Source organism: Microtus pennsylvanicus, chromosome 2, assembly GCF_037038515.1.
Source record: "Microtus pennsylvanicus isolate mMicPen1 chromosome 2, mMicPen1.hap1, whole genome shotgun sequence".
In the NCBI taxonomy this organism is placed as follows: domain Eukaryota; kingdom Metazoa; phylum Chordata; class Mammalia; order Rodentia; family Cricetidae; genus Microtus; species Microtus pennsylvanicus.
Window position 1 is genome coordinate 105,892,336 of NC_134580.1, and position 19,089 is coordinate 105,911,424.

The 19,089-nt window shown below is 42.7% G+C and overlaps 1 protein-coding gene across 1 annotated transcript in view; it reads left to right on the plus strand.

Moving 5' to 3' along the window:
• Nucleotides 1-19,089, plus strand: part of Acoxl (acyl-CoA oxidase like) — a 283,810-nt gene that overhangs the window by 20,107 nt on the left and 244,614 nt on the right. The window contains exon 2 of the mRNA XM_075962688.1: nt 3,060-3,156. Within this exon, the coding sequence (XP_075818803.1) occupies nt 3,060-3,156 (97 nt within the window). The remainder of the gene's footprint in view (nt 1-3,059; nt 3,157-19,089) is intronic.

The following is a 19,089-nucleotide window of genomic DNA, read 5'->3' on the forward strand; positions in this document are numbered from 1 at the left end:
GCATGGAGTCTCTCTGAGGAGAGCTGTCGAGTCTGAGCTCACTTCCTCTTCCTCCCAGCATTCTGTTCTGTTTACTCCTCCCACCTATGTTTTAACCTATGAGGGCCAAGCAGTTTCTTTATTGCTTAACCAATGAAATCAACAGATTGATATATGACACTCCCACATCATGGCTTGTCACAAAGTCTCTTGATTGTCACATGAGGCTCTTTGCCTTATCTTGTGTTTTCTGTTTCCACTGTCCTCATCATTTCTACCCTAGCTGCCCTTTGTCACTGCGGCTACTGATGGCTGTTCCCTTTCCAGCTGCTGCCACCCCTCTGCGGATGGTTCTGTTGCCTTCCCTTCCTGTTACCAGCGTAGCTCATTCTACTAAGGTCAAAGATCAAATTCAGGTGAGAAGAGACCATCTGAACTGGAGGGGCCCAGAGAGTGTTTAGGGTGAAGTGCTTTATCTGATGCTGGATGCATGCACTGTAAACTCGTCTCAATTCATAGACTATACTCCATCAAGAATAAACTCCAAGGAGCTTAGTGGTTAAGAGCACTTGTTGCTCTTCAAGAGAACCCATGTTCAGATCTCAGCACCCACACCTCACGGCTCACAGTTACCTATAACTCCTTGGAAGAGATCCGATACCCTCTCATCCCTGGACATTTACACACATGCCACACATAAGACACACACACACACACACACACACATACACATCTTTTTTAAAAAAAATAAATAATCCTGATCTTGATGTAATCTTGATGAGCTTGTAATCTCAGCACTTGGGGGAGTGATGCAGGAGAATTGCCATGATTTTTATAGGTCAGCCTAGTCTATATTATGAATTCTATGCTAGCCCAGGCTAAAGAATGAGATTCTGATTCAAACCAAAGACAATCAAACCAACCAAACAAAACTTCCCAAACGAAATAAACAAATAAAAAAGTGTGAACCTTCTGTAAGCTGCAGACTTGAGGCTTTAGTGCAGGTTAATTGATTGTAACTAACATCCCACTCTGGGAGGTGAATAATAATAATACAAGAGGCTATACATTTGCATGGGCAGAAAGTATATGGGAAATCTCTGTACCTCCTGTTCAATTTTGCAACGAACCTACACTGCATTAGGAAGGTCCATAAAAAAACCAAACCCAAACAAACAAACAAAAGAAAGCTTTTTCTGCTGTCTATCATACTTATTTCTGTTTCCACCCATTCAGACATTCTCTTTCTGTTGGTCCCAGCCTTGTGTGTGTGTTAATAAATAATTTCTTCTATGTTGAGAGAATACCTTTACTTGTCATATCCTTTCTGTCTCTCTATCTCTGTCTCCTTTCTCTGCCTCTCGCTGTCTCCCCACCCCCGCCCCCTGTGCTGGAGTTGGGATCTGGGGCCCTGTAGGCAGCAGGCAAGCACTGTGTCACCAAGCCATGTCTCTCTTATGTCACATGAAGGATGCCTTTGTGAGAATGTCTTCATTGTTTCCTTTACTTATGAAAGGCAGTTTCAATGGATGTAAGACCTGCTCTGGTCATTCTTTTGTTCCTGAGCTAAGAAAACAAACAGACAAACAACCTGGAGCCTCCCCCCCCCCCGCCCCGCCCCAGGCCTCTGTGGCTTCAGAGGAGAGATTTGTTACTACCCTGTGAGTCTTTCCCTTTGCATTGGTTCTCTCAAGTTGTCTTCCTAATTTTTGCTTTTGGTTTTTAAACTTTGAATTGTGCTACATCGCAGTCCATGAACGAAAGTTCTTCTCATGTGATAGGCTCATCTCCCAAAGACCCCCACCTCCAAATGCATCACTTGGGTGATGAAAAACTGAAAAGGGAGAGGACCAGCTGGGTGGTGGTGGTGCACCCTTTAGTCCCAGCACTGGAGACAGAAGCAGGTTGATCTGTGAGTTCCAGGCCAGTGGTCTGGTCTACAGAGCCAGTAGATAGCCAGTAAAGAGCCAGGTCTAAACACAGAAACCCTGTCTCAGAGGGAAAGAAAGAGAAGGGAGAGGACACAAATCTTCAGACTGAGCACGTTCTCATGAGTTCACAGACTTGCTCTCTGTCACTCCCATAGGAGCTATTTTCATCAGAGAGGTGTTTTAATTAATTTTGGCTACCATATTTTTCAGTTGTATAATTTCTATGTAATGCCCCCCTAAACAACTTATATTTCTTTGGTGAGATTTTTTCCTGTTTGTTGTTTTTAGATCATGACTATAATGTATCAGTGTCTGAGTCATCTTGGTATTGCCGTGATACCATCCGAGATAGAGGCTAATATCAACCGTGGATGAGGCTCTTCTAGGCTTCTGCTATGATTTGCATGGAACTATTAGATGACACAGAGGAACCTCTTCTCCTAGGCTTAGGCTTGTTGAGAAATAGACGCCAAGATGGAGCTAGACATGCCAGAGACTTGATGGAGGAAAATACCTGTGAAGGGCAAAAGTATTGAGGGATTGGTGAAAGATGCTGCCAAAATATCGGAAGGCAGGATGGACCCTGTGGTAGGAGACAGGCAGGAAGAGTGCTTCTTGAATAGTCCCTGACACAGCATAGCCCAGGACTTTGTCACAGTTAGGACAGAATGCAGGTGGGATAGGAGAAGGGCAGAAATTTCTTACCAGGCAAGGGTAGTTTTGACGCTACTAGGTCAAGCTCAATCATCTGCCTGGACAGCCAAACAGGAGAGTAACTTCCCAGTGACTCTAACTTCATTCAATCAAAAGCAGAGCAGTGGAGTCAGGGATTCACAGTTTGACTCTGAATAATTCTCCCCACATTATCACAGTCCTCTCCTTATACCAACAGGTTCTACTCTGCCCCGCCTCCACAGATCCTGCCCTTGGGTCTTCCCAGACTATCTTTAAAGCTCTGCAGAGGAGCAGAGGAGATGGAGTGGTGGCAGCCTCCTTTCAACTCGGCCTTATCAGGAAACCCTCCCCTTTCTCCTTCCAGCTGACCTTGGGTGCGGGGCCAAACTGTCTGTTCTCTAGGAGCTCTGGATTTGGTTCTGGCAACTTACAGAGTCAATGTCCTAATGCCCACATGCTATCTGTTCTGTGCAGGTATGATTTAAGTTTGGATGAAATGAGAGCTTTGACAAATCAGCGAACGAAGTTTGTCCTAAATCACCCTCTGTTAAAGCGTGTATTTCAGGAACAGGTAAGTGACATCATTATTTTTGCAAGAATGTGTGTGTGTGTGTGTGTGTGTGTGAATATTTATCTGTTTCTGTAGTGTGTGCCTATAAGAAAGCAAGGCATGTGTTATTTGCTTTTGTGACTTGTGTAAGCTCATGACCTGACAAAGCAGAGTATATTCCTCAGCTCCCTTTCTGCTTTAAACCCCAGACTGGGTCAGCTTTCCTGGACTCCATATTTACTGTTAGGTATAATCTTAAAAAGAGCCTCTCTGCTGATGCAAATAATTCCAATCAGACTGTTAAATTGGGAGCATAGCCCCCAGCCCCTGGCCTGGGAGTTGCATTGCTCTGGACTCCAAATGCCCCCTCCCTGGGAGGGGGTCAGGACCACTCTCACAGGGTAATTAAGTGGCCTCCTGGAGGAGCCCCGAGAGAGCGTCTTACTTAACAAAACGATGGGCATTTTGACCTAATTGGATTCCTGCGGAGTTACTCTTTTTTTTTTTTTTTTGGTTTTTCCGAGACAGGGTTTCTCTGTAGCTTTGGAGACTGTCCTGGAACTCCCTCTGTAGACTAGGCTGGCCTCGAACTCACAGAGATCCGCCTGCCTCTGCCTCCCAAGTGCTGGGATTAAAGGCATGCGCCACCACCGCCCATCTGCAGAGTTATTCTTATCACAGACCAAATAAAAGATGCCCACGTTTACTAAATGCAGGGCTCCCAGGTGGCCAGGAGAGCATGGCAAGGAGAACGGGGAGGGCAGGAAGGCCGGGGGTGGGGGAGTGGACTGGGTACCTGGTGGGGGGGGATAGTGCGGGGGGGGGGGAGGACACCACGCAAAACCCGAGACACGTGTTCTTTTCCTAGGCGGAGGCCTAAATAGCCTGTGGGACCGGTCCTGACCCTTCCTGGGGAGGGTTCAGCGCTTGGCAGGCTTCCCGGAGGTGAAGTCCGTACCAAGGCAACCCCTAGGGGCAGGGGCCTTAGGATGGATGCCAGGGACTGGGGTGAGACTTCCAATCATTTGTTCCTCCCAGGCTGGAGAAGAAACGATCCACAGAAGTAACAAAACGTCCAATTATAAAACTGATATAACTCAGGTCATCAAATAAAACTTGCTGACAAATGGGAAACAACTCATTAAAAAGAAAGTTTGAAACATTTTAGACTTGTCCAAAGTTTATGAGTGTTGGTCATCTAAAAATTGCCATTTTTATTTCACTGGTACCGTTTTAGTCAGCTTAGCCTCATGATAGAGAAGGAAAGGAAGAAAGACGATGAGATGAAAGATCCCCTCTGTAACACTAGCGTTAGAAACTGTCTACTGTAGCAGTTCTATATCACGTCCTTTCTGTCAGCTCAGTGGCTTCCTTAGAGGTACTTTCCTTTTAGAGAGCCACAGGGGAGGGGTCTGAATGGAAGATGACTTCAGTGTGGGAGATGCTGAGAGCTGAGAGTACCTCGCAGGAAGCTCGGCCTCCTCCTGCCCAGGGAGTGATTGAAGATTGAGAGGTGGGGGTCCTCCTCTCGGTAACTCTCATGCAGCGCCAGTCAGCGCTGGATGTAGTAGGGTTTAGATCCAGATGAGAATAAATCCTCCAACCCCCCACCTCCGAGTAACGGTCCTGAGGAGATGTAGGGGCTGACTCGCACGTTTCGGGGGCTGATTTCACTGCCTAAACACAAATTTCCCTCAAAGTAGTCAGCCATCTTGAAGTGGGCAGCACTGCCCTTCAGTGGAGAGCACGTGGAAAGATGTTCACTTGGAACTGACAAGCCCTACATAACAGAGCACATGGATGGAAAAAGCAAACAAAACCATGTTTCATTACAGCCCTTGCTCAAGATTTTAAAGTTAATAAATTGCCAATCAATATACATTTAGAGTTGTGAGTATTGACACCATATAAAAGGAAACATATAATTTGGGGCTCACAGTTGCAGAGGGTTCGAGTCCGTGGCCATCGTGGTGGGGATTACGGCAGCAGGCAGACAGGCAATGGTGCGAGAGCAGAAGCTGAGAGCTTGCACCTTGATTCACAAGCGCAGGGCAGAGAGAACTAACTGGGAATGGTTTTTGAAGCCTCATCTCCTGCCTTCAGCGACACCTCCTCCAACAAGACCATTCCTTCTAAGCCTTCCCAGAGAGTTCCACCAACTGGGGACTAAGTATTCAAATTAATGAGCCTATTGGGGGCAGCTCAGTTTGTTTTCAGTCCTGCCATTAGAGACCAGAATGTATTCATCCACTGTGGGGCTGCTGGGAAGGTAGACTCCTGGCATGAGACCAGCCCTCTGCTCCCTTAATCAACCCATTACACCTGGCGCTTAAACTAATGCCAACACCCCAGACACTGATGTGGAAGATGATCCTTTAGTGAGGCCTGAGAACTGCTTTCCTACCTGCTGAATCTGGAGGAGCCTTTGTAACCAAACTCTTAATGAAGTAGGCTAACCCAGATTCAGTTACCTCCCTGTTTTTGTAACTCCCCTAGTGGCTCTAGTCAGCCTGGACCACTTTCTGTCCCGGATGAATGGATCTAATTCCTCCATAAGGCACAGGAGTGCCCTTGAGTATCCTTCTGGTTCATCTTCTGTTAGTTATTTTGGTGAATTTGGTTCCCCTCTCTGTGTGAGTCCGTAAAAAAAAAACAAACAAAAACCAATGAAACCAAAGGAAAGCAAACTAGCTGTCAGTCCAGCAGGCTCATCTCACTGGGTAGATGTCAGGAGACTTGGCAGTATATCTGTGTTGGAAGGTTCTCGGATCCCACCCTTAGACAGCTGGACAAGCTGCCTACATCCCAGGATCCTAGAAGTGTTACATGATTCATTCTGCCTTTCAATAAAAAATATTGAGTCACGGCTGTCCTGCCCAATCAGAAAGCGTACTGGCTCTTCCGTCTTTTTCTGGCCCCAGTGACATATTGCTGCTAATGTTCAAGGGTGAGCCAGTGAGTTGAGAGGCAGAGTGTAAGTGTAATGACGATGTTTTCAGGCACATGAGTAGGGAGCCTCACTTGTTCCAGTTCTCCACGGACAGTTCACAAGCCAAGAATAAGCCATTAAAAATATTTCCATCCTGTCTCTTCTCTGTAAGACAAAATGTTTCAATAATATTAAAGGGGAAAAACACTGAGACCAACTAAAATGTGTGTGAGTATGTGGATATTTTTCCCTCCTCTCCCTCCTTCCCTCCTCTCCCTCCTTTCCTCCCTTCTTCTCTGTCTCTCTGATTCCGTGTCTCTCTCTTTATTTCTCACTTTCTATATTTCTCTGTATCTATATGTTTCTCTTTCTGTGCCTCTCTCTGAGCCTCCCCCCCCCGTGTGTGTGTGTGTGTGTGTGTGTGTGTGTGTGCATATAAACACATGGGATACCCAGTGTGAACACTATCATTGCTTACTGTACTGGCACCTCTTATACTGGTCTCTAGTAACATCAGCTTTGTGTATCTCAGCCAAGAACTTTCTTGTTCCTCTGGCAATTTCAGGATTGGGTCCTAGGTGGAGGAACTGCGGACTCTCTATCTCGATGAAGAGATTAAAACCTTAGGGTAATTGTCCTCTTTGTGGCAGGACTAGAATGGGACTTTTCACTCCTTGCTTTGGAGCTGTTATGGTTTGCTGTGAAATCTTCTATGGGCTAGTGCACTCGAATCCTTGGCTCCCGTCTGAGTTTTGTTTTGGGAAGTTATGAAACCTTTGGGATGCGCAATCTAGGTGGTGGCCATAGCCACTGGGCAAGCCTTGAGGGTTTCAACCAGACTGTCTTCCAGTCCTATTCTCTTTTAGTTCCTGATCTACTCAAGCTTTTGCCACCATGAATTCTGCCATGCTTTCTTTGCCTGCCATGACCGACTGAATCCATGAACCAAATAACACTCTTCTTCAAGTCATTTCTGTCAGGCGTTTGCCAAGGTGGGAGAAAAGTAACTAATATAGGAGCCCGGTCATGAGTGGCAGCATCTTTAGAGACACTTGTCCCTGGAAGCTGATAGAGACTGATGGTTTCTACCGTCATTAAAACAAAGAACAACATCACAAACTTAAAACTTACATAATTTTTTTTTTTTTTTTTTTTTTTTTTTTTTTTTTTTTTGGTTTTTCGAGACAGGGTTTCTCTGTGGTTTTGGAGCCTGTCCTGGAACTAGCTCTTGTAGACCAGGCTGGTCTCGAACTCACAGAGATCCGCCTGCCTCTGCCTCCCAAGTGCTGGGATTAAAGGCGTGCGCCACCACCGCCCGGCAAACTTACATAATTTGCAGCAACATTAAGAACTGTAAATGGGTAATTGTGCTAAATATTCATCACGTTGTTCACGGTGTTTCCAAGTACAGGCTAAAAACAAAAACAAACAAAAAAGAAAGAAACTGGTAATTGAATTGAGGTGAGTTGTGTGATTGTACACTAAACTAGTAAAATGTATTCAAGCCCAGGCCATTGACTAACTAGGCTCTTCAGTCTGATGCTACTATCTATTACAGTCAGCTGGGGAGCATTAAAGATTCCGCTAACAAGCCCCCACTCTGATCCAGAAACTATCTCCAGTTAGGAACTTCTCTCAAAGGAAAGTTAGTTTTCTCCTATAGAGCCACACTGGTTATACAAACAACTCTTAAGGGCAGGTCCCATGCGCAACAACAGATGGTTAACATAAAACAAACTCAGTAGTATTTTGTTTTTGTTTCTGTTTTCTCCTAATTCTTTGTCTGGGCACTTAAAATAAACCTCTTTTGCTTATATACCATGGTTTCCAATTTTGTGTTTTTATAGGATTTCTGTGTGTGTGTATCTGAATTTGTATGTGTTTTTTTTATCTCACCCCTGCCCCCATTTCTTTCTTTCTTTTGTTTTTAATTACTATTATTATTATTATTTTAGATGCCTGCTTGTTTTCTAATAAGAGAAAGAAAGGGTTGGGAGAGGAGAAACTATAATCAGAATATATTCAGTAGAAAAAATATATTTTCTTTTTTATTGTTTTTATTGAGCTATATATTTTTCTCCACTCCCTTCCCTTCTTCCCCCCTCCCCTTCTATCCTCTCCCATGATACCCATGCTCCCGATTTATTCAGGAGATCTTGTCTTTTTCTACTTCCCATGTAGATTAGATCCATGTATGTCTCTCTTATGGTCCTCTTTGTTGTCTAGGTTCTCTGGGAGTGTGAATTGTAGGCTGGTTTTTCTTTGCTTTATGTCTTTATGAGTGAGTACATATTATATTTATCTTTCTGGGTCTGAGTTACCTCATTCAATATGATGTTTTGTAGCTCCATCCCATTTGCCTTCAAATTTCAAAATGCGATTATTATTATTACATTGTGTAAATGTACCATGTCTTCTTCATCCATTCTTCAGCTGAGGAGCATTTAGGTTGCTTCCAAGTTCTGGCTATGACAAATAATGCTGCTATGAACATAGCGAGCACATGTACTTGAGGTATAATTGAGCACCCTTTGGGTATATATGCAAAAGTGATATTTCTGGGTCTTGAGGAAGGTTGTTTCCTAATTTTTGAGAAATCGCCATACTGATTTCCAAAGCGGCTGTACAAGTTTGCACTCCTACCAGCAATGCAGGAGTGTTCTCTTTACCCCACATCCTCTCCAACATAAGCTGTCATTAGTGTTTTTGATCTTGGCCATTCTTACAGGTATAAGAAGGAATCTCAGAGTTGTTTTGATTTGCATTTCTCTGATGGCTAAGGATGTTGAACATTTTAGATTCATCTGTTGCGAGTTCTCTGTTTAGATCTGTGCCCCATTTTTAAAATTGGATTATTTGTTTTTTGATGACCAATTTCTTGAGTTCTTTGTATATTTTGGAGATCAGTACTCTATCTGATGTGGGATTGGTGAAGATCTTTTCCCATTCAGTAGACTGCCATTTTGTCTTGTTGACCGTGTGTCCTTTGCTTTATAGAAGCTTCTCAGTTTCAGGAGGTCCCATTTATTAATTGTTTCTTTCAGTGTCTGTGCTACTGGGGTTATATTTAGGAAGTGGTCTCCTGTGCCAATGTGTTCAAGTGTACTTCTCATTTTTTCTTCTATGAAGTTCAGTGTGGTTGGCTTTATGTTGAGGTCTTTGATCCATTTGGACTTGAGTTTTGTGCATGGTGATAGACATGGATCTATTTTCATTCTTCTACATGTTGATATCCAGTTATGCCAGCATCATTTGTTGAATATACTTTTTTTCCACTTTATATTTTTTGCTTTGTCAAAAAATCAGGTGTTCATAGGTGTGTGGATTGATATCTGGGTCTTCCATTTGGTTCCATTGGTCCTTCTGTCTGTTTTTATGCCAATACCAGGCTGTTTTCAGTACTGTAGCTCTGTAGTTGAGTTTTAAATCAGGGATTGTGATGCCTCCAGAAGTTCCTTTATTGCACAGGATTGTTTTTGCTATCATGGGTTTTTTTTTGTTTTTTCCATATGAAGTTAAATATTGTTCTTTTGAGGTCTGTGAAAAATTTTGCTGAGATTTTGATGGGCGTTGTGTTGAATCTGTAGATTGCTTTTGGTAAGATTGCCATTTTTACCCAAGCATGGGAGATCTTTCCATTTTCTGGTGTCTTCTTCAAAGTCATACAGGTCTTCCACTTGTTTGGTTAGAGGTACTCTAAAATATTTTATGTTATTGGTGGTTATTGTTAAAGGTGATGTTTCTCTGATTTCTTTCTCAGTCCATTTATCATCTGTATAAAGGAGGGCTACTGATTTTTTCTAGTTAATCTTGTATCCTGCTACATTACTGAAAGTGTTTATGAGTCGTAGAAGTTCCTTGGTAAATTTTTTTGAGATCACTTATTTAAATTATCATATCATCAGCAAATAGTGAGAGTTCGACTTCTTCTTTTCTGATTTGTATCCCCTTGATCTCCTTTTGTTTTCTTATTGCTCTAGCTAGAACCTCAAAGTACTATATTGAATAGATATGGAGAGAATGGACAACCTTGTCTTGTTCCTGATTTCAGTCGGATTGCTTTGAGTTTCTCTCCATTTAGTCTGATATTGGCTGTTGGCTTGCTGTATCTTGCCTTTATTATGTTTAGATATGTTCCTTGTATCCCTCTTCTCTCCAAGACCTTTATCATGAATGGATATTGTAATTTAGTCGAAAAAATACATTTTCAATAAAAAATTTCTTCTGTCTAGACTTTTGCCCTGACCAATGAAATTGGCATTTAAATCCACTGGGTGAATCAGAATGTACCTGGGGTTTAATACTGCTGTGCCAAACGCTGTCTTCCTGGGTTCCTTGCAGTATTCTCCCAAATTGTTCCCATCATCAGTTGGTCTTTCTTCCAGTCATGGTCCATGAAAGGCTCATGAGGACATTCTAACTCAATATTTCCTCTTCCAGGAAGGAGGCAGCTGGGTGTCAGACTATTCTTGGCCATGTATGGGGCTGGCTGGGGACTAAATCTTGGATAATGATACCCACTCATGGCTGTTCCATACCATCTTTCCTAAGTCTATCTGTAAGACCCTGTGCCACCATCATCCTGTTAATCTGCACAGGGAGGGACACTCAAGTATCGTCTGAAAATCCATGGGCATCTCTGGGATGTTTGCAGGCGCTATGTGAAAAGTAAATGCCCAGTTCCCTATGTGTGTGGTGCAGGGTTTGCATTACAGACTAACCCAAATGGCAATTCACAGCAAAAGCAGACAAGAAAGTCAAGGGTCTTTAGTTAGGTCAGATATTCAGTTTGTAAAATGTAAGATAATTCTATTCTTCTTACTGATTCTTTTTTTATTTTTGAAGTTATGTTACTTATAGAGCTATTTGCTTTGATATGCAATGAGTTTATTGTTATAAAGTGCCAAATTTATCCATTCTAATTAATAATAATATGGTAAATTTCTAGATATAACCACAAAGAAAAGCTCTCAGTAGTTTTTCTTCTTTTTACATTACTTACTTACTTACTTATTTATTTGTTTTGTGTGTGTATGTGTGTGGACACACATGTGCCACGGGATGCATGTAGAGGTCAAAGGCAGCTCATGAAAGTCGGTTCTTTTTTTTTCCACCATGTGGCTCCTGAGGATCAAAGTCTGGTCATCAGGCTTGATGGCAAGCCCCTTTACCAATTGAGCCATCTCCCTGGCCCCTCAATCGTGTAAAGGGGTTCAGGAACCTTGGAGTTTGAGAAGCACTGACTTAAAGAACCGATAGTTTCCAGGAAGTTCATTCACTCTTAAGATCTTTGAGAGGACTTGGAGAAGACCCACAGTCTGATACCTGTGTTTATCCTAATTATATATTACTTTCATCGGAAAACTCACTTTTGGGTGTTTTATATTTAGAGAGAAGTGGGTTGGTGACTAAGATGGTGTGATATTCTAAGGTCAAGTCACCTCACCTCAGAAGGTGTTTGAGAATGGGGAAAATGATTGGTTACTTTCCTGATAACCTCTGAGAAATAAGACTTTCCCAGAAAGTCGTGAGTACATTTCAACACTCTTGCTGGGCAGGAAATTTGTCCAGAGACCAAAGAAGTCAGTCTTTCATTGGTCCTTCAGGACATCTCATCCTGTTCAGGCCCCAAACACCAACACCGGTCCTTATTGGTCATCTGGATCGTGACAGAGAAGCCTTCCCCCACCAGTCCCTGTGTTGGCTCCCGACTTGCTCTCTCTGAGATCTTTCCTCTTTGACCTTGGCCTTGGCTTCGTTTTTGGCCCTCTGGCTTCTGTTTGTCCTGGATCCCTGGCTTTTCCTAGCAGGCTGTGACAGCCGCCCTGGATCTCAGTCCTCTGTGCTGCTTTTGGCAGGAGTCTTTGTCCCAGCTCCAGCTCCACAGACTTGGATACTGGCCACTTGGCCAGCACTCTGGCCAGGCCAGCCCTGGTCCCATGGGATATTGTGGAAGAGTTGAGCAGAGATGACAGGATGGAGTGGACTGTTTATAGAAGTCCCTCTGTGTAGATTGGCATTCAAAGTGTGTTGTCATCTGTGAGGACCACAGGGATTTCTTCCAAGAGCCTGCCGGGGAGTAAGTTGCCTGCCAAGGGACTCCAGCTGGGATCCTGGTGCTGCTGCTTATTTCTTGATACTGAGACCATTCTTCATAAATAAAATCTTTTTATTTGAAAACCTAATTACTATGTTTGCAGTAAAGTATTGTGTAAAAGGTAACAATAATTATGACTTGCTACCATTTGTTAGGTTCCGTCTGTGTGCCAGGTGAGGTAATTCACTCGTTTTACAGTTATTGACTAGCTCCTTTTGTGAGCCAAACACTAAGGGGAGGGAGTAAAGCAGGCATTTGTAGAGCTTATAGCTTAGTATAGGAGGAGACACTATGGAGTAATAAATATATACGTTTATGGCACAGTAGACAGTGACAGACCTGTGACTAAAATCAGACATAGGGTGGAGAGAAAAAAGATAAAATTGTCTTTGCTGACAGATGACATGATCTTACTGTAATAATTCCACAGTAATAAGTGAGAGCTAGTAAATCCAGCAAAGTTGCAAGATAAGATCAATACGCAGAATTATTTTTCATTTCTGTATGTTAAAAAGCACAATCAAAAGTAAATAATTTTATTTACTAAAGCATAAAAATAACACAACATCGGGGGATAAAATGAACTGAAGAGGTGGAGCACTTACACATTGAGGACTACTTGGAGGGCATCAAAATGTTCCTTCTTGTTGATACAAAGAGTCATTGTATAGCCTGATTGACCTGGAACTCTCTCTATAGACCAGGTTGGCTTTGAACTCACAGATCTACCTTCTGCCTCTGCCTTCAGAGTACTGACTGGCATGCACTGTCACTCCTGGCTTACAATTTTGTGCATCAAGGTGATATGGATTGAATGTATCCCTCCAGACTTCCATGCTGGAAACTTAAGGTCCACCAGAGTAGTTTTGAGAGATGGAGCTTCTAGGATGTGGTTAGAATATGAAGACTCTGCTCTTGTGTTAGTCAGGGTGCTCTTCAGAGGAACAGAACCAATAGAATGAATCTCTCTCTATATAAGAGGGATTCATTACTGCAAATTTCAGGATGTAGCCCAGCTAGTCTAATCATGGCTGTTTAGCAATGGAAATGTCAATAATTGATTAGTGTTCAGTCCCCAGGCTGAATGTCTCAGCTGGTTTCAGTGTATTCCAGGATCCCGAAGAAGTAGGTTCAAATGCCAGTGAAGGAATTGACTTGCCAATGAGAGCCAGGGCAAACAGACAAAGAACAAAAGCTTCCTGCTTCCACATCCTTTATATAGGCTGCCACCAGAATGTGTGGCCCAGATTAAAGGTGGATCTTCCAACTTCAAGTGATTTAAGAAAAATCCCTCACAGATGTGTTCAGCTGCCTGGGTTTTTGTCATTTCCAGATTTAGTCAGGCTGACAACGAAGAATGGCCATCATAGCTTCCATCAAAGGATGAATGCCATTGCCTCAGGAGTGGGTTAGTTATGGCAGTTGGTTCTTTGTAAAGGGTGTATTTTTGTTCTGCCTTCCACCATGGGATGGTACAGCAGGATACTTGTCAGACGCAAGACATTCAGCCTTGAACTTTCTCGGTCCCTTAACTATAAGAATAAATTTCTTTTCTTTATACATTACCCAATCTCAGGTATTCTGTGAGAGCAGAGCAGACTGAAGGAACACGGACATCAGAGTGAAGAGACAGTCCGTGGGATGGGAGAAATACTTGCAAATCACGTTTCTAAGACAGTCATAAATGTAAGGAACTCATGCAATTCAACTACAAACAACTATATTAAATAACAGATGACATCATCCCCCCCCCCCACACACACTTTTTTTGAGACAGGGTTTCTCTGTGGCTTTGAAGCCTGTCCTGGAACTCACTCTGTAGACCAGGCTGGCTTCATACTCATAGAGATCTGCCTGTCTCTCCCTTCTGAGTGCTGGGATTAAAGGTGTTCGCCACCACTGCCCAGCTAGATGACATGATCTTATATGTAGAAAACACTGACAACAATTTGTTTTTAAATGACCAAAGGACTTGAAGAGACTTTCTCTAATTAAAGTATAAAAATGATTTGTCTCTAATTAAACTATGCAAATGACCAATAAATACACAGAATGATGCCTGATATTAATCATTTGAAAATCAAAGATCAAACCTGCAGTGAGCTACACATTTCTTTACACCAATGATTCTCAACCTTCCTAAGGCTGTGTCCCTTTAATACAGTTCTTCATGTCGTGATGACCCCAACCATAAAATTATTTTCAGTGTTATTTCATAACTGTGATTTATCTACTGTTATGGATCACAAATATCTGATATACAGAATAGCTGATATTAGACCCAAAGTGGTTGTGACCCACAGGTTGAGAACCACTGATTTACACCTTTTAACACAGCTGTCTATAAAAAAATGAGACAAACCCTCAAGGATGTAATATGTGAACCCTTATATGTTGCTGGTGCTGTTTAAGACACTATGGCATTTCCTTAAAAATTAAGTCACATGATACAGAAATCCCATTTCCTAACATATGCTCCAACACTTGAAAGCAGACTCAGGTAATGTTTGTGTATGTGTTCTGGTCAGAGTTACCCACAGGAGCAGGGCTTTCCTCAGGACTTCTTTATGTCAGGCTGCCTGGAAGGTGCTATTCACTTACTCCTTCCCGGAAACACCCCCACAGACCCTTTCAAGCTTGGTTCTTAGTTGATTCCAGATCCAACCAAGTTGACAACCCACATTTACCATCACACCACGTTAACAGCACCGCTGTGCACAATAGCTAATGTCTGTCAGCAGAGGGAAGAATGAGCAAAATGAGGCAGGTAATGCCGAAAAGAATTAGGTTTTAAAAGTAAGGGAAACTTGACAGCTGCTACGTGGCTGACTCCTGCAGACATTGTGCCTAAAGAAAGTGAGGCTGTCGTTACTGTGACTCTATGAGAGGTGTAGGGGTAAGCAGAGTCAGGGAGACAAAGACGAGAACGGTGGTTGTCATAGGCTGGGAGAAAGGAGGATGAGAAGGTTTTAATCTGTTCGGCTTTCCTCCTAGGATAAAATGGGAAGGTTCCAGAAGGACTGAGTGGAGCAGGACATGATCTGATAGTTCGCCAGGAGCCTTCCTAGCTGCTGGGGTAGGACTGAAAATGACAAGAGTTGAGGGGATTTTCAGTCCCCGAACAGAGAGCTGGTGCTGGCCAGGACCAGAGTGGCTGTGGTCAAAGTGGCTGAATTAGAGAGTCTTCTGAAATCCAATTGGAAAAGCAGTAGAAGCAGCTGATGGATGGCGAGACACAAAGGGGAGAGAAGGATGAAGACTTTTCCGTGCTTGGCTTGACACTAAGTCAGGAGTTAGTTTTTAGCTATGATCAGAAACTTGAAATGTATAGGGGCAGGATGCGGAAATCGTGAGTACAGGGATGAATTAGGAGCTGTGAAGCTGGATGGAGTCCCAAATGTGTTGACAGAAGAGAGGAGGCTCAAGGACTGGGTCTGGTGGATTCTGGAAAAGGATCAGAGTGGAGACTGGGGTGGGAGGACTGGCCAGAGAAATAGGTCACGAGCAGAAAAGAGCTGAAAGAATTTTCATATGTTATGCAATACGCTGCACAAGCTGGGCATGGTGGTACATGCAATTACCCAGGTAATCTCATCAAAAAGCTGAAGCAGGAGGATAAAAAATTTAAGGCTACTTTGGGCTGCATGACAAGGTCTTGTCTCAAAAACACACTCCACCCCGGAAAATCATAAAGTAAATTTGATTCTCTATTTTACGGGCCACAGGCCATGGGGCTAATGGTTAGAGAACAGGTTAAATTATCTAAAGTTAAATGCTAGAAGTAACAGAGGTGAAAGTCAAATTATACCTGTATTGATTCCATAGCCCAAATGTTGTAAAGCTCTGCCCCACACAGTCTTTCTGTTGTGATGAGGCAGAAACAGAGGCTGGGAGAACAGAACTGTGGAACTCAGGAGGAGCAGAAGGCATTCTCTGTCTTTCAAGTGTCCCTGATCTATTGGGCCAGGGCTGGTGTGGAAACGGTCAAGTGAGGGGCTGTGCAAAATCAGCCCAGCTGGGCAAGCCAGGATGGATGCCAGCCATAGGAAGCTGTGAAGGCTTCCACTCCTAACTTCAAGGTTTACATGAAGGTAGGGGAAGCTACTCTAACGTAGGGTGGGTCTTTTGGGTATGGGAGCAAGATGTTGTGATTTGGGATGGTCTCAGCACGGGTATGGGTAACACTGGAGGCTCCCCTTGGCATCTTCCTTGCTACGTACCAAAAGTGGGCTTGAATGCAGGACCCAAGGCCAACTATCAGAACCTACCATCAGGACCAGTGAACAGGCAAGGGATGCCATGCAGTTGGAGAAATCAGGTTTCAGATTTCTGCTGGTCATGTCCAGTTGAGGTCATGAGTTCTGGGTCATACTGGATTTACCACTACAGCATTAATTTCTCTGCTTCCTGCACTGAGATCAGCTTTTTCTTAACCCATGTTTTAAGCCTGCTTCTTCACCTTCTATTTATGCTGTGAAGTTTGGAGAAGTCAAACAATTATAAATAGAGATTATAGAAAAATTCACAAAATTCACTGGAAGAAATGTTGAAAATTTACATTATCAAAGTAAGAGATATTCACTTCAGGAAAATTAAAATTATACATACACACAGACTCATACATAATAACATATATAACTAATAATGGGCTTATGTATTCTAGTGTTGTCTTTTAAAGTGCACTTCATATATATGTGTGTGTGTGTATGCCTATATATACATATATATTTGTATATTGACTTTACATTAATTTGGGGTAGTCAAAATGTAGTTTTCTCTCCCATTTTGGAGTCAGATAGATGAAGATTCATCCTTGGCTTCTTCATCGAGAAACCCAAGCCCTTGGGTGACTTTCTTGCTTCTCTGAGCCTTGGTTTCCATCACTCATGTTGAAGGGCGCATGGGAGGATCAAATGACATCCCACATGTTAGTTTCTGCATACAGCACTCGGCGATAACAAGTGAGCACTCAATGATACTGTGATTTACTACCCGGTTTTTAAGACACAATCTTTCAAAATGTGAAGTGACTTGAGCGATATTTACCCGAGGACAAACATGGATAAGCCATCATTAATTTCCATTAAGACGATGGTCAGATGCTGGAGTTGGCACTCACAGGAAAGAAGTCCCAGGCACTGAGATGGCGAGGCCAATAGAAAAACTCATTATGGCATGCGGTCAGTATTGACTAATTCTGGGATTACTCTTTAACTGGAAACATTTCCAAATGCAGGTACAAGGGTAAGGACGTGGGAGGCCTCTGTTGCCAAGGGAATGTATATCATGTTTGAGGCAAGAATCTGGGAGAATCTTGCTTTGTCAGAATGCTGCAGTAATGTTTTCATGACATGGACACTGCCCTTAGATAAAGCCATGGGAATATCACTTTTATCAGCACTGGGAGGAAAAGTACATGAAGTACATAGCTAGCCTTTGCTACCAAATGTTTCCAGCCCTCTGTTCAGAGCCTCTCCTCTGTGATCTTAGTAACCGCCACAGGACATTAAAGCCAGACAGAGGCAGCGCTGAAATGATTTAATTTTCTTGAGATGGTACTGGGGTCTCTGGAGGCTCTCATCACTGGGAAAGGCATGGCGTGAGACTGATTCTGGAGGTCTGGAGCCATCATTACAGTTTACTGGTTGATTCCAAACGCCTATGGATATGCAAAGGACCTAGAATGGTTGAAACAATTCTGTAACAGAGCAAAGCTGGTAGGCTCTCATTACATGAGTTCAAGGCTCATTAGAAAGCTTTATGTGATGCTGATAAAAAGAGACGGACATAGTGGCTTGGCGGTGGCGGCGCACACCTTTAATCCCAGCACTGGGGAGGCAGAGGCAGGTGGAATCTCTGTGAATTCGAGGCCAACCTGGTCTACAGAGTGAGTTCCAGGACAGGATCCAAAGATACACAGAGAAACCCTGTCTCCAAAAACAAAAACAAAACAAAAAACAGACAGACATATCAAGGGAACATAATTGAGAGTCATGGCAGAAATACACATTTGATCAGTTGCTTTATTCTTCATAGTGTTGCCAAAGCAACATAACAAGAAAAGAAACATCTTTGTAATAAATGATGCTGAAGCAAATAGAAAAAAGTAAATCTATATTCCCTACTTCACACTGCATGCAGAAATAATTAGAGTGTATTATATAGTTTTTTGGAACACAAACTTTAAAATCAGCTCACGGAAGAACAAAGAACATCTTTTTGACTTTAGGATAGACAAGAGTTCCTTAGAGAGGTGGAGAGAAAGAGAGGGGGAAAGGAGAGAGGGAAGAGGAGGGGAAGTGGGAGAGGGGAAACGCATTACCTAGATCCCGTTGAATGTGCATAAACAAAAGTGATAAATTGGTCTTCATTAAAAATGGAAACATGCCTCTCACAAATGATCTCCTTCATCCCTCTTTAGAAAAGAAGAAGAAACTCAGGAAAAGGTGCCCATTGTAGGTCCCGGTTTCTACTTCATGGATGTGAAATGCCCAAAATGCTATAAAATAACAATGGTTTTGAGCTGTGCACAAATGGTAGTCTTGTGTGTAGGCTGCTGTACTGTCCTCCATCAGCCCACAGGTGGAAAAGCAAGGCAGACAGAAGGCTGCATCTTCAAGGGGAAACATAGAGATCTGCTATATAAATGCCCCGAAGAGAGTATTTTAGGACAAACTGTCTTCCTTCTGTTTGAAGTTGAATTACTACACAGATGTGTTTGTTGGCATGGACTTCAAGTTCAGATATAATAAAAGTTTGAATTATTGTTTATACATTTATGGATTTACTACCCTTTAAAATGGTAAATTTACAAGACTATATAGTCATTGAGTTTGGTTTCAAATGTGAATGAAGGTAGCTATTGATATAGCAGACATATTAAAAAAGATGCAAAAAATACATTGATTAATGATTGATCCCAAACAAT